General features: G+C 33.5%; 2 protein-coding genes across 4 annotated transcripts in view; both read right to left on the bottom strand.

Moving 5' to 3' along the window:
- Window positions 1–22974, bottom strand: part of LOC144557935 (Protein kinase superfamily protein) — a 79672-nt gene that overhangs the window by 40565 nt on the left and 16133 nt on the right. The window lies entirely within an intron of this gene.
- On the bottom strand, window positions 1104–5448 carry LOC144557705 (putative disease resistance RPP13-like protein 3). Its single transcript, XM_078306259.1, has 4 exons — window positions 4981–5448; window positions 4491–4712; window positions 2926–3708; window positions 1104–2488 (listed from the first exon to the last, which is right to left on the bottom strand). Exons 1-4 carry the CDS (start codon window positions 5376–5378, stop codon window positions 1231–1233), a joined length of 2661 nt encoding a protein of 886 aa, XP_078162385.1. The 5' UTR covers window positions 5379–5448; the 3' UTR covers window positions 1104–1230.

The raw sequence follows: 22974 nt of genomic DNA, 5'->3' as shown, positions 1-22974 counted from the left end.
TCCTGTAGTTCTCGCTCAATTTGCCAGCATATGTGGTGTTTTCATAGCCTTCCTGTTGATGTAATGCACCAGTAATTTTTGCTGATTTGCTGCTGTTATGTTTATGCATTCTTGAACCTTCTCTGCTGCCTTCCAAGATGGAATCCCTTCTATACTCTGATTCGATATTGCCTGCACCAGAATTTTATTATCCGAGTAGCATATGAATAGCCCTTCATCTCCATGTTGCATTATGTAAATCAATGCCTTCCATACCGCCTCTACCTCCGCACCGAATGCATCTGTTGCAATTACTCCCCTCAAACTGGTATATACCAGATCCCCTCTTCGGTTGTACACAGCCATACCAGTCCCTGCTTTATTTTTCACATCCCACGATCCATCGACCATTTCATTACCAGAATAATTATACTTATTAACGGATCGGGTAAGGGTAGAAAGGATAACGGATCCGGAACAAGTCAGTGTAATACAAGGGAGTGATTTAAACTTTAAAGCTAAATTAAAACTCAGTAAAAAGAAGAGACTCATTGTAGGTTTATAATTCTACGTTTTAACCTCATTAACAAATATTCTTTTCATGACATAGAATCTTTTTATGGAATTCACAAAAACTTATGGGTTGCATTGCGTAATTCTGAAGCCTTCCAGAATATCTAAAGATGAATCTTTAACATTTCTTAAAAACACAGACAACTTAGCAAAATCAATTTATTAATTTTGATTGTTGGGGCTGAAAAGTAAATAACCAGAATAATTATCTGAAATAAAATTTACACATCATAAAACATTTAGACGCTTGAGGTACTTATCCAAAATTAAATAAATTTCTGAATTTTTTTTTTTTCTGAACTCCAGAAATCTCTGATCATAGCATCAATGTCAAAATCAATTTGGGGTATTTCGGTTCACTCATGGAACCACTTGCAAATAGGGATGAAAAATTGACCAATTTCTTCGGAAATAAAAATTTCGTGTTTTGTATATTATTATTTTTTTGTCTGTTATGTATGCTTTATCATTTAATTAGTGCACTCCGAACATGGATTTATTGGCCGTGTTTGCAATCTATTTATGAAGCTAGCTCAAGTTGCAATCATGAATTATGTTCTTTAATTCAAATAAAAAAAATATATAAATGTCAGTCACTAAATTGAAAAGTAAATACAAAGTACACATACAAGAAATTTAAGAGAGAACGATAACATATATCAAACTGGAGTGAAATTACTAATGCATGATTTGAACAGTTGAAGGAACAACATCTTTGAGTAAGTTCAAGATCTCATCTGCCTCCCCCCCACTGCTCGGCTTTACCCATGTCAATGTTTGAAGGTTGGTTAGGTGTCGTAGCCCTTCAACACCACGCAATTGACAACACCCCCCAATTGTGAGTTCTCTAAGAATGGGCATAGCACCCTCCTCTATCTTCCAATACTCTACCAAGAAAGATTCATAAAGAAACAAGACTTCTAGCTTGCTGAAGCCTTGAGCCGAACAACTAATTTTTCGATTAGTGGTGGATGTTTGCCTTAGTACGAGCTTCTTGAGGCATGGTAGCTTCTCTAGTACTAACATGACATCTTGATGGAACTGGTAATTACTAATTTGAAGCGATGTGAGGTGAGGAGGGAACATGCTAACATCGACCATTTCATTATGAGAGATTGTATATTGATATAATACGAGAGATTGTAGATTCTGATAAAATGGGAAGCTCCTCATGTCAAATGTGTCTAACGGAATACGAGGACTGAAAATCTCGAGAGAGATCAGGTGTTCTACTGTGCCTAGGAAAGCGACAGCTGTCCCCCATGAAGATGATTCATTGTATAAACTTAACTCACGTAAATTGGGTAGATGAGGTAACTCTGTTTCCCATGATTCATTAATAATCACATCTGGAAGCATTTGCAAATTTGTTAGTTTTGTTGACGGTGTCAGTCTCACTCCAGAAAATGACATTATATCGACATGCCTCAATGTGTTGATGCGCCATACACAATCAGGAACCTCTACGTGATCACCGTTCTGGTAAGCAACCTGTAAAATAAGAGTTTGTAGAAACTTCATAGCACTTATTGCTTTCTCTAAGCATTCCTCACGCTTGTCATCCCTTGACTGCCCAGTAAGATTTAGGTATCTTAACTGACTCAAGCCCTCAAACATTTTCAATTTTATTTTGGTATCCCGCGAGTCTGTTCTTACCACTTTTAGTAGCCTTTGCTTTGTACAATTTGGCATGTACTTGTTACCGAAGTACAACAAAGTGCGCAGGTTTTGGCTCATCGCGAGTTCGTCACAATCTAAATGGTGAACTGCCACACGACGCGCCCCACCCATGCTCAGCTGATCCTCTGGACCTGAATACACCATGAGAAAATTGTCTTCCTTGGCTTTCCGGATAGCGAGATCTCGTAGGAGATCGTGTATGCGGCAATACTTAATAGACCCATCATGAGATCTAGATTTGACATGAATCATGCTCCTGTTATACAATAACAAAATTATATTTAAGTAAACAACCACATCCGATTAGGATTTCTCACAAATATCATGACTAAATTATTAAATGTCACATTTTCTAAGGAAAGCAGTTAAAGAAAGTACTAATTGCGTATTAAATATTAACATTAATAAATTTTCTATGCAATAAATATTTGATGAGGGAAAAATAGTATGCTTCAAAACAATTCAGTTGCATGTTATATACATAACTAATACGGCTGATTGGATTTTTGCTTTTTTCGGTATTTTTTTTCTCTTTGATTCTCCTGTAGTACTGATATTGGACTTTTATTGTATCCAAATGGGTTAATACATTCCTAAGGGCATTTATGAAATAAATAAATAAATTGGACCCAGCACTTGCACAATGAAGCTAATTTCCTAAAATGTGTAAAGCATTACATAAAGAAGTAATACCTCTGCAAAAGATCCTCCAAAAAACTTTCTGCAGTTTCTTCTAATGTTCTGTTATTTTCTTGTGGTATGAAGCCCTCCGCAACCCATATTCGAATTAAATCTTTGACATTCACTTCATAGTCTTCGGGAAATGCCGCAAAATACATGAAGCACGATTTAAGAGCAAATGGTAGGTCCTCATAACTAGTGCTTATAATCTCACTACATTTCTTTCCATCATTATCCCAACACATTGTTTTTAACACCTTACTCCAAGCATTATAGTTGCATGGTTTTTTTGATAATAAACCTCCTACAACCACCAATGCAAGAGGCAACCCATCACATTTTTTGACAAATTTATTCATGATTTCAGAAAGATCATGAAAGGCACTATTATTTGGATCCTGATTAGGAAGAGCCTTTTTTAATAAAAGCTTTAAGCTTAAATCATCTGTTAGGTATTCAAGTTTGTATGGTTCACATGTGGGATCGGCATTCTTAACAACATCAAAAGACCTAGAGGTTAGAAGTACTCGACTTCCATTATTTTCATCTGGAAGCGCTGATTCAATTTGAATCCATAGATCATCTGTCCAAACATCGTCAAAGACTACGAGATAGTTTTTGTCTCTAAGAGACTCACGAAGCTTGGCAAGTAAAGCTACTTCATCTTTTGGTAGCTTACTGGGATCGATATGAAGATCGAGTTGTTGCAGTATATTTCCCAAAATATCAATTAGTTTGAACTTTTGAGAAATAACAATCCATATACGAAGTCGAAAACGCTCCTTGACATCATTACTATAAAATAAAATATGTATTAGATTATAGTATAACCATAATTTATAGATGATAGACTGAAAAAAGAAATACATGTAAATTGATGGACAAAGTAATGTATAAATATAAATTGGGTTTTTTTTATTATCAATCTATGGACTATGGTTTGGCCATTAATAGAAATACGTCTAAAATGTATCATATTCAACAATATGTCCCAACCATTTCATTTTGACATTACATGAGGTAGTTGTAACAACATGGATATATTGAAGGGTTAGATGAGATTATTGGACAGTAAATTGTCCGGCCTGACTAACCAACCGTTGGATTCTAACTTTGCAAGTTCAGTTTGACCCATTTGTTCAGTCAATTTTTGTCAGTCTTACAATAATGAAACGTCTTAATTAATTTCAAATAATAGGGTCTTGATTTACTATTTCTTTTTAAATTACATGAGGTAGTTGTTTTGTAAATCATCAATTATCCCAAGACAATTTGCTAGATAAATGTAGTTGAATGGGTTTGATAATTTGGCAAATCGATTAATAATTTATGTGAATTTATAAAACATGATTTGATATATAATTTTTGTAAGGCTTGTAGTTGAATACAAATGCTGGTCAAGTTAGAAGTTACAACCAAATTGGAAAATTAACACTTCTCGACCAAAAATATATATTACTCTATTAATTCTATTGTTGTAAAACAAGAATGCAATCAATTTGAATCAAATAATCAAATTGAAAATTAAAAATAAACCACAATTAAAAAGGAAAAAAAAAGAAACATATGGCACATACCTATTATATACTTTTTGAGCGAGAGTCGTCTTTCCAAGTCCACCAGTACCCCAAATTGAAACCACAGAACGTCTTTTAGTGGTCTCATCAAGCAACCCTTTGACAATATGGTCTCGATCCTTGTTGAAACCAATAATTTCAGGATCAATGTCTGGCAACACGAATGGCCTAATGGGCAGTTGGATCTCTCCACTGTCCTCGCCCAGTTTATTGATTCCATAGCTACAGAAATAGAATTAAAAAAAAATTGAGAGGGTTAAAATGTAAATTGCAAAATATTTTGAACATTGAAACATGAACCCAAATCACCACTACAAAGTAGAATTATTATTAACCACTAAGTTACAAACACACATTTAGCATTATGAAAAAAATTGGACTTTCTAAAAACTGTAAAAGCAAAATAATTATATTTAAATATACATAATAAAAAAAAATTAAATCATAGAAATGACTAAGTACCCTTAAGTTTAAATCGAAATTTACATACCTAAGTCTACTCTTCCGAATCTCTTTCATCTTGGTCTGAATTACACTTATGTCATCAACGAGTTTGTGTACATGAGTGTATTTTTTGGCTTTCTTTATCATCCTTTTCATGTCCTGCATCATGCCTGTGGAGTTCTGTGGTTCTTGTGGGATTTCTGTGAGAAAGGTGTCAATAGCATCTTCTATGGAGTAGGCAAGATCTCTCACCTCCTTTATCCAATACTTCTGCCCGTCATCTATTATTCGTTTCTTGTCAGCATCTTTTAGAAAAGCTTGAATCCGGCCGAGTTCACGGGTCATTGTCTCCACTTGCTTTTCGACACCATGCAAGCTGAGAACCTCTTGGACTGTGACATCAGCAAGCTTGCCGAGCACAGAATTTACAATCCACTCAGCCATCTCCCTTAATTTCTGTATTCTACGAGCAGTGGCAACTGGTGAGAAACCAAAAATGTTGGTTTATGATGAGAAATGCTTGATTTTAGGATTGGAATATAAGGCCTCAAATGCGTGATTTATAGGAGAATGGTCTCCTTAGCAGAAGTTGCAAAAAATGATTTTAAATTATAACAAATAAATTAATGGCCTTATATGGGATAATGACGAGGCAAAGAGTCTTTTTTCCGACAAAAGTTTAGTCCAGTGGCTTTCCTTAAAAAAAGAAAAAGAAAAAGAAAAAGAAAAAAGAAAAAGGCCAAGATTCTTTTTTCCGACATAGACACCAACACACCATCCAGTCTTCCACTCATCAGTCAACTAGTTAGTAGCTTTCCTTAAAAAATGAAAAGGAAAAGAGATAGTCACTGGCAGCGTGGCAGCTGATAAAGCGTTTCTACAAAGTAATAATTGCATTTTTCTCCATTTTTGAAAAAGGGGAATTGAATTAGGCTATGTTCTAGTCCAGTTTAGTCCAGTGTTGTAAATAACGGTATGCGGTTGTTGGACAAATGGAGTATTGCTAAGCAATTAATCAGTATGAGCTGATAATTTGGAATTATGCAGAAAATTTAATATTTTTATTAAATTTATATATATAGAGAGATGGGCTATTATACATTGCAATGCATTGAGTCCTCTGTGCATTGCAATCCAAATCGTTAGATTTGTTTCAAATAACGTGCGGATCAGTGATCAGATCAGTTCAAAATTTTCGAAACTGGATGTCTCCAGTTCTCTTTCTTTTCCCTAGCGACTCCTCCCCGATCCCACTTAGAAAGAAAGAAACCCTAAGTCCAACTCCTACTCGTCCAGCTACTCCTCCGCTGTCCCTGTGCCGACCCTTCTCCGCCAATCATCTCGTGTGACACCACGTAATGGAAATACTATATTAAGGTACGATAAAATTAAAAATAAGTTAGATATGTATTTTCTTTCCTTAATTAAATAGCTTAGTTAATAGGAACGCAAAATAGACATCTTGAATAAAATTTGTGTAGTCCGAAAAATTCAACAGGATTAGAATATCATATATATTAATTACAGGCCATCAAAAAAAAAATATAATGTCATATATGTTAACATAAATATTCGACAGCCCGCAAGAATTTGAAGCGTGGGTTTCAGATTAGTATTATATCTCTCCATAAATAAGCGTTATGATTATGAGAATAGTTGATGCGTATTATCAATATGAGTTAATGCAATATTATAATATCAACAGTCACTTGTCGTATTACAATTATAAAACGTATATTATAGATGGTATCAACAGTCACTCCATAAATAACTTAAAAAAAAAAGAATTAATTGCTAATTAGCGTAACCGTTCCTCTCAAGTAGCGACGCTTCACAGATTATATAATTATCTATTCTATTCCTTTCAATCCCTCCGCTTACTGCACATCAAATAAAATAAAACAACAAGAAGAAGAAACCTTTCATAACCCCAAGCCGCATCAAATCAAGCTCTGGAAAAATCAAGGTATTCAAATTTGATGTTTAGTTATGTTAGTAAGTAGATTAACTAATTTATGATATTAATTTAATTGCTAAGATTTCTTAAAATTTCATATATTGTTTTGTTGTGTTATTGTTAGAGTTCTGAAATTTTATAAACTTATTCAATTAGTTAAAAGTAACTTTATAATAAAAGTTTAATTGATTATCGACTAGTTAATTCTTTGGTAATATTATAAATTGAATTAATGTTTGTATAAATCTTTAGATTCACAAATGAGTTTCCAGAAACTTTCACCAAGATCAATTATTATATTTTATTTATTTAATTTAAGTAAACTATTGAATACTTCCGATCGGTAGATAAATTGAGATTCTATTGTCAAAGTTATTTCAATTTCACTTATTATTTTATTAGATGGAAAATTTTCACCGATAACCCTAGAGATTTACTCACCGATAACCCTAAAACTATTTTTATTACAAAGAACTATATTATAAACCTTGCATATATAATTTTAATCTGAAATTTTTGGTTTATTTATAATAACCTCTTTTTTATTTTAAGAACTGAAATTTTTTTCCATATATATATATATATATAACCACATATTCAATTGTGATCATATCATTGTATTTATAATCTATTACATCAAATTTATTTTCGATTATGATAATTAAGGATCAAATAACATAGACAAAGTATTATTTTTCTTTTTGGAAAACTAACCAGAGAAGATACCCAAATGAGATTTTAAGCCGAATCAATTGTCAGATTTCTAAGTAACAAAACAACATTTAAAATGAGATTTAGTCAACTTTAATATATGTATGATCTTAGAGTAAAATTATACTTCTTAATTATATCTAGTGGTATATTCGGACCATATGTACTCAATAACTATCTGTTTAGTAACAGATGGATAAAAATAAAATAAAATGTATAGATATTAAATTGGGAACCGTATTACATGGTCTAGGTCTGAGTTCTGAAGTAAAGAGTGACGAAGAAGCAGTAGCGAACTACACCACAATAGCAGGTACGGGTTTCCTGGACATTGTCAAATTGTTACTTATCGTTTTGTTTGCATTTATTTATTTATGGAATTATGCATGTTGAATCGAACGATCATTTTTGTTTTGTTTAGAATACTAGGATAAGATTATTCGATTGATCAACGGATTTTTAAGATGTGTAGTGTAGAGTACGATATATGTGTGATTAAACGAAAAAAACGTGGAAAGTAACGAATAAGTTAAAGGAAAGGGGCCAATATGCGTTGAACGCATGTTGGAATGTATACATTGGGTCTAGTGTCCGACTGGACCCCTCGTTAACGTGGCGTTGGTTGGACTTTCTGTCACGGGTCAATATCTTGCGGTGGTTCGAGTCCCCGTTGAGTGAGACAGTTGAACTAGTGGTGGTTCGAGTCCCCCTAGTGAGACGCCAATAGCTGGGGTGGTTCGAGTCCCCTTGGTGAGGCAAAGAAGATCTAGCGGTGGTTCGAGTCCCCGTCTAGTGGCACGGCCAAGATCTAGTGGGGTTTGAGTCCCCCTAGTGAGGCAGTTAAAAACTTGAAAGATAACTTTAGAAGTGTGTGTGTGTGTTTTAAATATGCATTAGTAGATAACACGTGATGATATAATTTTAATATCTAGTTTGTATTAATAAGTTAATTTGATAAAATCCGGGACTGGAACTAAATCCCGTACTGAGAGACTGTTCGATCTCTCACCCGTTTCCACTTTTACGTGGGTTCCAGGAAATGATGAGGCCAACATGGAGCACAAATAGGAGGAACGTGGATCTGGAGATCAACGAGCAGATAGCTCAACTATCTTTTCATTTTCTTTTTAGTTAAACTTTAATTTTCTCTTTAAAAGTGGATACATTGACTGATATGACAATTATCGGTTTGTTTGTCATGTTTGTCTTGATCTCATGTTGAATGTGTGTAATCTACTCAAACTATTTGTGATGTGAGAAGACTTGTTTGATTTTTAAATATTGCATGAGTATTTATTATTGATAGTGTATGTGATGTGCACACGCTTTACGTGTAAATACGTGGCGGGTTGTCTCGGGATGTGACATCTCGCGCCCAACTCTACATTCCTCCAGCGGTGCTCTCAGACCCCTTTGCCGCTCGGTCTTCTCTTGCACCCTTTCTCACTCCCACAGAATCCTCAACCTCACCCTTTCCCCTCTCAATCGGGTAAAATGTTTCTCAATTTGAATTTAAGATACATGAAATTATCTGGCACGAACTGATTTGAATTGTAGTTATGTAGCCTCTGGCTCTCCAAGGATCACAATTATGTGAGTAATTTTTTTTCCAATTTCTTATATATTAAATGTTATTATCTTGCCTGTAAGTCCCCGGAATTTCAACAATAAAATACACAGTACATCCAATTTTGCAATTAAGAAAAACACCAAATTTTGCAATTAATTTTTTTACTTTCAAATTTCTCTTCCCTTAATTCAATTAAGCCTTTACAAATATTTTTCTAACTTTAAGAAAAAAAAAAAAAAAGTGGGTCTAGGAATCAATATGATTTGGTGGTATTATTATTTTCTGATAATTATTTAACTTTATTTACAGGATCCAGTGGTTTGATGGCGAAATAACAAATGTCTTTGCCAACCTAAAGGAGCTCCAGACCTTGTTATGAGTACCTTATAACCAGCTTTTTAGATTATATTTCAGTAAAAATATTCTATCTGTCAAAAAGGGCATTATGGTATGCTCACCAATACCAAGATCCAAAATGAACTCAGAAAATACAGGGCCACTTGATTTAGGAATGGGATTGTGAATTTTGTGATATTAAGAATTGTTGTTGTTATTTAACTCTTCAAGATAAATTGTTGTTGTTAACTCTCAAAACAACCGGTACCCATGCATGGAATTCAGATGCATGTGGCAAGCTTTCTTTACAAACAATGTCAAAGCGAATCTGTTGTAAAAGATGTGGCGAGCCTTCTTTGGATTTTAACTCTCACAAGAAGCTCCTTTGCTTCCTCCTATTTCTCTTTAAGCATACTGATTATCATAAAATGACAGATTGAGCAGATAGGAGTTACGAAAGAGATACAGCAAGTACCAAATTGTATCCTGCGTTGTGTTGAATAGAAATCAATTCATTTTTTTTCCATACATTCATAGTATATATAAAAATTAAGACAGACATTGCTAACAGTATTTTAGCCATATATACTATAAGATAGGCAATTCTTCCTTACGTAACCTTACCTGTAAAGCAAATTACATTATTTTTCAAGTCAGGAATATGGAGAGTACTTAGAGAGCCAATTTATTCATGATTACATTTTCATAGAGCCAATCAAATACAAAAAAAATATGAATTTTGACAAGGCCTCTTTTCTGCTAATCGAAATAGTCTAGGGTTTACCAATTTGTTCAATTCAGCCATAAATCAAGAAAAAATAGAAAATAAAAAACTAGGGTTTTCATACCCGAAATTAGGGAGCTAGAAAGGACTCGAGGGGTTGGAGGCGAGAGGTGCGCAGGTAGGACGGTTTGGAGGCACGAGGTAGTAGGGACTGGAGGCGCGAGGTGCGACAGCAGCTGGAGGCGACTGACGTTAGCGGAGGAGGGTGAGGCCGGGGAAATGGGGTTGGTAGCAGAGAGCAGTGGGGTCGCCGAGCACAGGTTCGGAGGAGGGGGTCGGGAGGCTGAGGCCCTTGACTGGAGTTTTCTTTCGTTCTAACATTTTTCAAAGAGGTTTTAGACGGAATCATGGAAGAGAGAGTAATCGGCGGAGGACTGCAGACATCCGAAACGCTATCCTCTGCGGAGTTTTTCCATGCGATGCTGTGCGGCGCTTTTAATCTGGTCTGTTCGTTTCGGATCAGACGGACTAGATTAAGGGTTCATCAAATTTTGAGTTTTTTAAAATTCGGGCATGATCTGATCCGTCCGATTCGAAACGAACGGACCAGATTAAAAGCGCCGCACAACACCGCACAGAAAAACTCCGCAGAGGATACTTTTCCGCAGACATCCAGTTCCGAAAATCTAATCACTGATCTGCACGGTTTATGAAAACAAATAAACCATACAGAGGTGTCAATACATTGCAATGTATAATAGCTCATATATATATATATATATAGAGTTAGGCTGGGGTGCTATGGATAGCATAGTGGCCTCTATGCTACGGCTCAATATTCGAGTTTTCAAAATCCAAACGGTCGATCCGAACCGTTCATCTTATTCTCCATATTAATATTTGCTCGGAGACCAAATTTTATAATTTTCTGAATTTTTTTACTATTTATTAAGTATTTTACAAAATTGTTGATCCAACGGTGGCTGCACAAAACAGTAAAACCGTTGGATTAGCGATTTTCAAAGTGGCTTAATAAATAGTAAAAAAATTCAGAAAATTATAAAATTTGGTCTCCGAGCAAATATTAATATGGAGAATAAGATGAACGGTTCGGATCGACCGTTTGGATTTTGAAAACTCGAATATTGAGCCGTAGCATAGAGGCCACTATGCTATCCATAGCACCCCAGCCTAACTCTATATATATATATATATAGAGTCCGGCTAAATTGCTGCTGGCAGCAGTTCTGCCCAAGTGCTGCCGGGGCTATATTTAGCCGTGTGATGTCTAAACAACAAATCAAAACCATTAGATGTTTAATCTATATTATAATTTACTTGGAGACCAAATTTTAAATTTTTTGGAACTTTTTTACTATTTATTAAGCTGCTTTGAAAACCACTATTTTCAGTAAATTTCTGCCGCATTGAAAACAACTGTTTTCAAACCAGCTTAATAAATAGTAAAAAAATTTTAAAAAATGTAAAATTTGGTCTCCAAGTAAATTATAATATAGATTAAACATCTAACGGTTTGGATTTGAGGATAAAAACTTCTTTAGCAATGGAAAGTTACAAAGATGAAACATATTCAATATACTGTGTATGCGAGTGATGAATATCGTTTTTCTCCATGCAGGGTAAAACATGGCGGGTCCAATCTACAGTCATAGTTGGCACCAGTACTGGTACCGGAAGTCATTAGGATACTCAGCATCTGAGTTCAGTGATGTGGTTTTTTTAGAGGGGGTTTAAGGTCATCCGGCTGATTAAGACTCAAAGGACCCATGGTGTAATTATCATGCTATACCAGTAAATTGAACTCAAAGATGATACCCTCTTATTTAATATAGATTCTTCAATTTAAATATAGATAAAGTATACTAGGACATTTTTATATTGCATGAAGGTACAGTCAGATTTCATGTCTATTATGTGATAAGCGTAAATTATATATACATTCGATCTAGATTTTATCATAAAACAATATCAAATATCTTGTATTTTGAATATAAAATGAATAGAATACACCAAGAATCAAGTACTGCGTTTGGTTGGCTTTACAGTGCAGAAAATGAAGAAAAAAGAAGAAAAATGTCCGGACGCACTCACCTCCAGTGCGGTCCGGAGCATCCGTACTGGACCCGCAGATAGCCAGAATTACACGGTTTGACAGTTTTTCTATTTCTGGCGCATCAGAGATGCATTTTTACAGCCAAACTTGGACAAGGCATCATGAGAAATAATCCAAAAATAGCACTCACTAACTCCACTCACCCCACAATTATGCCTCTTGATTGGGCATAGTCTTTTGCTATAAAAAAGGAGGGGGGGTTCATTCCCATTCAAGAACATCCATTCTCATCTCTCTCTTCACCTTTTTGGTGCATGTCCATTTCCATAAAATACAGTGATAAATCTGCAGCCATTCGTAGAGTTCCGGAAGCTTTTCTAGGAAGGAGAAGAAGAAGATACAAACAAGATTTCGGCAAGATTGAGGTTTTTAATTTGAAAAAGGGTGTAATCATTTATTTATTCTATTTCTTTTTATTTTTGCTAATTATTGTAATGGATCTCTCCAAGAGGGAGTAAATCTCTCTCTAGAGGTTTAGGTCAATGGACGAACTTGTTTAATTCTATTTTATTTGGATTTTAGTTTTTATGTTGATTGTTTGATTTGATGTTAATTTCTGTGATTTATTCTTTATGAATTTCATTAGCACTTGAATTATAGTTCACCTGGCGAAGATTTAGTAAATTGAAGTAGCTTGAAATCATGTTATATCATGTCTTTCCGCTTTAGTTTATTAAAATTCTAGCATTGGTCTAGGTAAGGAAAGTACTAATTGAAACCATAAACATATACCTTAGGTTTGGATTAGAAGAGACCGTACTTTGATATCTAAGCCGGAACTACATAAATTAAGGTTAGGATTTGGTGAAGTATTACATTGAAGTCAAAACTTAATTAGGACACCTTAGAATAAATATTGATATGAGGAGGGTTCCAATGTCTCATCTTTTTCATACCTCATATGTTATATCTTTGTTTTTAAACTCTAAATTGTCGATCCGAACCATTCAACATAATATTTATACTAAAATATTAATGGAGATGAAATTTTATATTTTTTGAAATTTTTTTACTATTTTTTAAGATAGTTACAAAATCATTGTTTTTGAACCGTTAAAAAAACAGTGATTTTCTACCCATCTTAAAAAATAGTAAAAAAATTTCAAAAATTATAAAATTTCATCCCTAATCATATTTTAGTATGGATATCATGTTGAACGGTTCGGATCGACAATTAAAACTTTGAAAACAAAGATATAACATATGAGGTATGAAAGACATGAGGCATTGGAACCCTTCTCTATTGATATATACTTTGAATTATGTGTATTAAAAATCCCTCTAAGTAGTGATAGCCCTAGAATTTGAAGAACATTAATTCGTTCACCCAAAGTATTTGTATCATTATTTTTTCCAAAGGCTAAAAAAAATTATAAACCAATTTTTAGTTTTCTTAGAATAAATATTGATGTTTGTTTTGGAGCATGTGTATTAAATATCCCGCTAGGCAAGGTAAAACTCCTAGAGTTTGAGGAACATTAAACCATCCACCCAAGATAATGATGTCAATATTTATTCAAAGAACATCATAGGTTAGAAACCTTGTCATAATCAAACTTGAATTTAAACAATACTGAATAGATAGAATTAGCAAGAGATTGTAGACCGAATACCCCTAGATCTCCTCAACTTGAAAGCAAACCAATATTTCTTTATTTTATTTACTTTAATTGTTTAAAACTCTTTTCTTTCGAGTATTGAACCCAAACTTTGGATTATTAGAACAACCCCCACCCAAATTCTACTTTATTGCACTTTACTTTATTTTCTTTTTATGAAATTAATTGACAAAGTTTAAGCTAAGTTTTAACCTTAATCTTTGTGGTTCGACACTCTAAGTACTACATTGATCGGTTGTGCGCTTGCAACAAATCTTTCTTTGAGTATTAAGGATAATAAATTTAAAGGAAAAAAGAGTATACAATAAGCACAATTTCGCATATCTAAAATACTCAACATTATGGTCCGTGTTGGAAGTGCATGGCAAGCTCACCAGTCCATAGTACTCTTTTGAATGTCCCAAGCTCAATGTCAGCTCCGATCAAAATTTGGTCCATCTTGGCACTTGCATGGATATAAGCAATGTAATTTTTACCCCCTACATCTCAGGTTAAAATTTCTATGACAAGTTCCATGTTCTGGTTCTTTTTATTGTGATGTTGGATTGGCACAGAAGAGAGGATGGGACATTCAACTTTGACAACAATTTACTAAGGTTTCCTAGGTAGAAGCACACTAATCTTAATGAAATTTTTTTTATTGCCTCCACGGCCTTTTTTTATGCAAGTTTGCAATTAATAGTATTAAGGCTTTATCTAATTAATGTGTCATTCATGAACAATTTGGCAAAGAAAACTATGTTTTAACATTTTACCTGGTTATTATGCAGTTCTATCAACAATATATGGTGGGAGAAAAATGATGCTAGACTAAGCGAAGGTATGCGTAAATCCATTTTTCCAGAAAAAAGTATTTCTTTATCTTAATCTCCATTCCCATAGTTATGAATTGTGTATTTCAAAAAAAGATACACACTTCGACTAAAATTTCAACTAATCTATCATGTTACAAGAATAAATTGTTTGCCAGTGTTTTTTATCAGATGAAATAGCAATGATATCGATCGCAACTTTGATGGTTCTCTTTTCGATACAAAGATTTGGTACTGACAAATTTGGATATAGATTTGTACCAGCTATACTTGTCTGGATAGAAACAACGCTTTATTTCCTTTCTCTCTTACTCAATTACATAAAGTTATGCAGTATTTAAAGCAATACAATGTTCCTAAAATAAGCACCCACAACTTCCCTAAATTAAGCACCCACTACACAACATGCTAAAAATAACTAACCACTATGCCTACTAGTTCTAAAATAACTATGCTGAAAATAACCAATGCCTAAAATAACTCATGCAGTTTTTATGCGTCTAAAAACTGCTTCTAACTAAACTAAACATATGCAGATATTATCTAAATATAATTTTGAATTAACTTTCAACAGATCCTACCTGCTTCGACACGACTCCATTGTGCTCAAGGCTTTCAATCCACTATACATATAATTGTCTCTTGCTTCAATAATAACCTTTAAAAAGCTGGGATTTCTCTTGGAGGTGTTGCTCTTTGCAAGACCGGTATGTTTTTTCTTTTTACAACTGTAGGTGTCTTATGCTTTTGTATTTCTTAAAAAGAAATAAAAAACATTCTTTAGGTACCATATCAGTCTGGTGAGAGTACAACTATTGAACACCAGAAAGCGAAACAAAACTGTTAATGTTCAGTTGTTCCTTAAGGAGCAAGGGTACCTAAAGAATGTGCCTTAAGGAGCAAGGGTAGAGAATGTTCAGTAGTGCCTTAAGGAGTCTGTTTCTTAAGGCGAGAAAACATGTGCCTTAAGAAAATTGCTAAGGAGACCTTTAAGGAGTCAGGTTAATCTTGGGTAAGGAAGATCTGTTCGAGAGGATTAAGCTATATTAAACACTAAAGGACTCAGGATTTTTGTCAGGGGGAGGGCAAAAAAATATCGAATTGAGTTTAAATAGCTTATCGGATTTAAATCCATTAACTAATTGATTACTCGATAAAAAAATAATGCTTTGATTTATATTTTTTAATGCTCTTGACTTATAATTTCTGATACTTTTAACTTATAATTCTAATTACCAATCATAATTCAAGAAATTTAATTATTTTGATTTTAACATGAAATTTAACCCGAATTACAAATCAAACATTCAGAGGGCAGCAAAAAAATTTCCAGGGAGAGGCAAAGTCAATCGGTATTGATAGATCACCACTAAAACTCGAAATCATATGGACAACTTTGCTAATTGAGACAAATCAAGTGACTTTAATGTTAAAAATAATTTTGATTCAGGCCCTTTACTTCTGTGTAACCTTTCGAAAGCAGCTATTGGACTACGATGCAAATAACAAAAATCACAGTGACGGAGAAGAAAATCTCCTCAAATGCTTGGCTGATCTCTTTTTTTCAGGTATAGATGTTATGGTTTTTTATATTTATTATGATCTACAATGCCATCTAATTTTGAAATCAAACTAGCATTGAATACTCGGACTTATTAGTTTATTGTAATTTTTATACGGGCTCTCAGTACTTAGGTATTTGCTATATCATGGCACCTTCTGTCAATGTTCATATAACATTATTTACAAAAATAATTTTACAAAGTTAAAAACTAGCATGGTAATAGCTTGGTTTTATTTAAGCTCCTTTTATATACTGAAATTGAAACAAGATCAAAAATAAAGGGTATGAGCTAATTATTACTGGTGAGGTTCTTTATGTTGTTGCAAAACATAGCTTGTCGGGAGTTTATTTTGTTTTCAAGTTCTTCTTTTTATGGGATATCATACTTCAATTTTTTTTTATATTTTAGATGGCATCTTAAAATTTGTCAATATTATATGAACTTCTATAACAAGCAGCAACTCCATTCTGAGATACCTAAAAAAAAATGTCAAATTGTTAGATTATTAATGTGAGAAATGTTCAATCCATTAAGCATTTGCAATTTTGAAAAATCATCTCTATTCATATTCCTACTAAGCTCAGATCAAACTGAAATAAATTGGAGTGTTAGTTCCATGAACTTAGTCATGAATAGTGTTGTTAACTTAATACGAAAAATATTGAATTTAGCTTTGCAAATAATGTTGATTTGATAATGATAGTATAAAAGAGTTGGCTGCCAAACGAACAATGGTAATATTAGTCAAGTTGCTTAAACGTTCCGCCTAATGGCCTAATGATTGGTGCCAATGGCAAATTTCAGAATTTCGTAACTAATTTCTTGATAATCTGATTATGCAGATAAACTCTTCAATGAAAAAGACAGGTCAGGTGTAATTGTTCCAAAAAAGGTTTGTTCATAGAGTGAAGCCAAATGAGTACTTTCATAGCTACATGTACCAGTGCCTGAATCCAACTAGCTACCATTTTGTTACTTAAATCTCATAGTTAATTTATCATATACTATTGGTTGAGATGCTTTGCGGTGAATTTTGGTTTTAATTTGGTGGTTATGTTTATTTGAGAAATAATGTTAAGTTGGACTGCAAATGATATAGCCTATTCCGGATACTGGATTTTTGTCAGAGTAGATCTTTAAAATCATGTGTTAAATGGATTGTGTTGGGTGATGGTCTCTTAGTTGGCATAAAGCAGTTAGAAGAATCTCTTTTTGCATCCAATTACAACTATACTATACAATTTACGTTATATTCTTAACTTCTTAATTTCCGTTGTACAAAAGTTGTATTTATACATTTACTATACATTTTTCTCTCTGCCTCAAAAGTAATTGCTGAAGCAACGCGAGGCCTTCGTCTAGTTAAGTAGAATGTGAAGAAATAGTCCTCCCTCGTGAACGTTATTGTCGATAACATGGACGTTATAGTTCATAATGATTTTTTTAGATTTCGAATTTTCACAGAAGCGTTCACCGTTGTCAATATTTTATTTTTTTATTTTTCTATTAATACAAAAATCGGATGGGGGCATGGTGCCAATGACTAGACCAGTGTTGTAATAAAGGGTCTTAACGGCCGTTTAATCGTCAATGGCGGTCAAACTGTTACGAATACACTTAACGGATGCTTGTTTGCGGATGAAAATGATTAATTGGTTGTTTTACTGTTTAATTGTCCGTTTATTTCCGATTATTCCAATTTATTTCAATGAATATTTATTTTTCACATTAATTTTCTTTCCGTGATATATAGTGTGTGATAATAAGTTTTATAAATCATGTATTGTAACTTTATTTGTGCTTGGATATAAATTCAATATTTTTTATATATGTTTTTTTTTCTTACTTAATTTGAAATTTGATTAATTCTTCTGTTATTTATATACCATATATTTTTCGCACTAATTTATGATGTATTTTTTTTTCAATTGGTACGACATATTCATTTATAAAACTAAGTTGTTATCATAAACTAAATTTAGTAATTTTATGTCGGAATGTTCCATTTCTTTGAAATAATATATTATTAGTATTTAAAAAAGTTCAATTTTTGAATTTATTTTTTCATTAAATAAATGTGTTACTTACACATGTAAAGTGCTTATGCGTTACGAAAAAATAAACGTAGTGTCATGTTATAATAATGGAACTATGTTAAATTAAGTTTATTTGATAAGTTTAATGAATTAAATAAATTATAATATATATATATATATAGAGAGAGAGAGAGAGAGTGTGGCTAATTTGCTACCGGAAGCACTTCGACCGAGGAGTGTGGCTAATTCCATAGTAAAAAAATTCCAAAAAATGTAAAATTTGGTCTCCAAGTAGATTTTAATATAGATTAAACATCTAACGGTTTGGATTTGTTGTTTGAACATCACATATGCTAATATAGCCCCGGAAGCATCTCGGTCGAAGTGCTTCCGGAAGCAAATTAGCCACACTATATATATATATATATAGAGAGAGATAGGCTAATATCAAAACGTTTGCACCAACCCCTCCCGTGCAACCAAGTCATTTTCCGATTTGCAAAGTCCAAACGACCGATCCGAACCGTTAGATGTTTAATCCATATTGAAATGTGCTTGGAGACCAAATTTTACATTTTTTGGAATTTTTTTGCTATTTATTAAGATGGTTTGAAATAGCTGTTTTCCAGTGGTGCAGAATTTTAATAAAAACAGCAATTTTCAAACCATCTTAATAAATAGCAAAAAATTTCCAAAAAATGTAATATTTTGTCTCCAAGCACATTTCAATATGGATTAAACATCTAACGGTTCGGATCGGTCGTTTGGACTTTTCAAATCGGAAAATGACTTGGTTGCACGGGAGGGGTTGGTGCAAACGTTTTGATATTAGCCTATCTCTCTCTCTCTCTCTATATATATATATATGGAGATGGGCTATGGTGCATTGCAATGCACGGGCACCCTTATGCATTGGACTATAAATCACGGATTCAAAGTCCAAATGACCGATCCAAACTGTTCATCTTGTTCTTTATATTAATATGTACTTGGAGACCAAATTTTATATTTTTTGGAATTTTTTTACTATTTATTAAGCCACTTTGAAAATCGCCGATCCGGTGGTCCAGAAATTTTTACTGTTCACCCAGATTTTCATATTTTCTATGAAAATGTAATCATGAATAAATTGGCTCTCTAAGTACTCTCCATATTCCTGACTTGAAAAATAATGTAATTTGCTTTACAGGTAAGGTTACGTAAGGAAGAATTGCCTATCTTATAGTATATATGGCTAAAATACTGTTAGCAATGTCTGTCTTAATTTTTATATATACTATGAATGTATGGAAAAAAAATGAATTGATTTCTATTCAACACAACGTAGGATACAATTTGGTACTTGCTGTATCTCTTTCGTAACTCCTATCTGCTGCCCAATCTGTCATTTTATGATAATCAGTATGCTTAAAGAGAAATAGGAGGAAGCAAAGGAGCTTCTTGTGAGAGTTAAAATCCAAAGAAGGCTCGCCACATCTTTTACAACAGATTCGCTTTGACATTGTTTGTAAAGAAAGCTTGCCACATGCATCTGAATTCCATGCATGGGTACCGGTTGTTTTGAGAGTTAACAACAACAATTTATCTTGAAGAGTTAAATAACAACAACAATTCTTAATATCACAAAATTCACAATCCCATTCCTAAATCAAGTGGCCCTGTATTTTCTGAGTTCATTTTGGATCTTGGTATTGGTGAGCAGACCATAATGCCCTTTTTGACAGATAGAATATTTTTACTGAAATATAATCTAAAAAGCTGGTTATAAGGTACTCATAACAAGGTCTGGAGCTCCTTTAGGTTGGCAAAGACATTAATTTGTTATTTCACCATCAAACCACTGGATCCTGTAAATAAAGTTAAATAATTATCAGAAAATAATAATACCACCAAATCATATTGATTCCTAGACCCACTTTTTTTTTTATTAAAGTGAGAAAAATATTTGTAAAGGCTTAATTGAATTAAGGGAAGGGAAATTTGAAAGTAAAAAAATTAATTGCAAAATTTGGTGTTTTTCTTAATTGCAAAATTGGATGTACTGTGTATTTTATTGTTGAAATTCTGGGGACTTACAGGCAAGATAATAACATTTAATATATAAGAAATTGGAAAAAAAATTACTCACATAATTGTGATCCTTGGAGAGCCAGAGACTACATAACTACAATTCAAACCAGTTCGTGCCAGATAATTTCATGTATCTTAAATTCAAATTGAGAAACATTTTACCAGATTGAGAGGGGAAAGGGTGAGGTTGAGGATTCTGTGAGAGTGAGAAAGGGTGCAAGAGAAGACCGAGCAGCAAAGGGGTCTGAGAGCACCGTTGGAGGAATGTAGAGTTGGGCGCGAGATGATCGGCGGAGAAGGGTCGGCACAGGGACAGCGAAGGAGTAGCTGGACGAGTAGGAGTTGGACTTAGGGTTTCTTTCTTTCTGAGTGGGATCGGGGAGGAGTCGCTGGGGAAAAGAAAGAGAACTGGAGACATCCAGTTTCAAAAATTTTGAACTGATCTGATCACTGATCCGCATGTTATTTGAAACAAATCTAACTATTTGGATTGCAATGCACGGAGGACTCAATGCATTGCAATGTATAATAGCCCATCTCTCTCTCTCTCTATATATATATATATATAAATTTAATAAAAATGTTAAAGAGAAAAGGTTTTTGTTCACTAGGTTTTGTCCACCATTTGTCCACAGCACTATCCACCAACAGACTTCCAACGACGCTTTCAAACTACCTTATTTAATAATTTTCTGATCTCTTTCTTTCTCCGTTCTTTTTTCTCTTCTCAAATTTTTCCGATCAATCTCCTCTTTCATCAAATTCTCTGCTCCGATAAATCTACATCTCTTTTCTTTCGTTCATCAAAATTTATCTTCTGATCTGATAATAAGAGAAATCAAATCCAATGAACTCTCTCTCTTTTCGTTTTGTTCTCTTCTAATCTACACCTGTACCTTCGCGTGTAACAAAATTATTAAAAACTCGAATCGAATTTGGAGAATCGATTCCAGGCGCGCAGCGAAAAAGGAGCGACTGGTCTCCGCTAATCCTGTGGAAGGTGAGCGATATTACTTGCGTTCCCCTTAATCCGCTAATCCGCTAATCCTGTGGAAGGTGAGCGACTGGTCTCCGCTAATCTTCTAATCCGCTAATCCTGTGGAAGGTGCGCAAAATTGCAGTATTTCCTGTTGATAAAAGGAAAATTTTGGAGTCTAGTAGTTGGTGACAACGTGAGGGGATTTGTTCTTCAGGTCAACAGTAAAAATAATGCATTTAGATTGAAAAAATATATATAGTTTGCTGAATTTATGTTAGATTACTATATATTGAATATGGTTTTGTATTTGAATCATGCATCAAGCAGTGAAACGGCTGTTTCCAAATGCAAGAACATGTACTATTTTTTTTTACAGTATTTTACAGTATTTCCTTGTTAATTTTACAATATTTATCTTGTCATTTTACAGTATTCATCTTGTGGAAATCTGGAAGAAAGAGATGATAGAGAGGCGATATGGAGTATTGATCTATTAATTTTATAGTATTGCCTCGTTAATTTTACAGTATTCATCTTGTCATTTTATAGTATTCATCTTGTGGAAATCTGGAGAAAAGAGATGATAGAAAGGCGATATGGAGTATTGATTTGTTAATTTTACAGTATTTATCTTGTAATTTTACAGTATTCATATTGTAATTTTACAGTATTCATCTTGTGAAAATCTGGAAAAAAAAAGATGATAGAAAGGCTTCTTACTCATCCGAACAATATTCAATTGAAAATTCTACTGTATACAAGATTCAATTTTACAGTTCTGCTGATTTAATTTTACAGTATACAAGATTCAATTGTAAATTTTACTGTGTAGAAGATTCAATTTTACAGTATACAAGATTCAATTGAAAATTTTACTCTATACAAGATTCAATTTTACAGTATACAAGATTCAATTTTACAGTATATAATATTCAATTTTACAGTATACAATATTCAATTTTACAGTATACAAGATTCAACCCAGTGCTAATAACTGCTAATAACTAACTCTAACTGCCAATAACTTCCTATAACTGTAATTTCCGAAAGTACATTTATTTTGTCATGTTGTGCAAGTTGCAATCTTTTTCTAACTATCATGGGACCACTTCAAATAGTTGTTGGATGTTTTGTAATTAAGTGATATATTTTATGTGATATATTGTATAATTATACAGCATGTAGAAGTAATTTTACAGTATTCGCGCAAGTCAAAGCTGTGGACAAATGGTGGACAAAAGGCTGTGAACAATTAGACGCCTCCAATGTTAAATTGTCTGCATAATTCCAAATTATCAGCTGCACACCGATTAATTGCTTAGCAATACTCCATTCGCTGCCACGCTGCCAGTGACTATCTTTTTTCTTTTTCATTTTTCAAGGAAAGCTAACTAGTTGACTGATGAGTGGAAGACTGAATGGTGTGTTGGTGTCCATGTCGGAAAAAAGAATCTTGTCCTTTTTCTTTTTTCTTTTTCTTTTTCTTTTCCTTTTTTTAAGGAAAGCCACTGGACTAAACTTTTGTCG

This window comes from Carex rostrata, chromosome 8 (genome assembly GCF_964058835.1).
Source record: "Carex rostrata chromosome 8, lpCarRost1.2, whole genome shotgun sequence".
Lineage (NCBI taxonomy): Eukaryota > Viridiplantae > Streptophyta > Magnoliopsida > Poales > Cyperaceae > Carex > Carex rostrata.
This window is presented reverse-complemented; position numbering and strand designations above follow the sequence as displayed.

Bases quoted from the DNA above. Each gene is read 5' to 3' on its own strand.
- LOC144557705 (XM_078306259.1), bottom strand. From the start codon at position 5,378: ATGGCTGAGTGGATTGTAAATTCTGTGCTCGGCAAGCTTGCTGATGTC. The intron at 4,713-4,980 runs GTATGTAAATTT...CTATTTCTGTAG, and splicing joins ATTCGGAAGAGTAGACTTAG to CTATGGAATCAATAAACTGG. The intron at 2,489-2,925 runs GTATTACTTCTT...ATTGTATAACAG, and splicing joins TTGGAGGATCTTTTGCAGAG to GAGCATGATTCATGTCAAAT.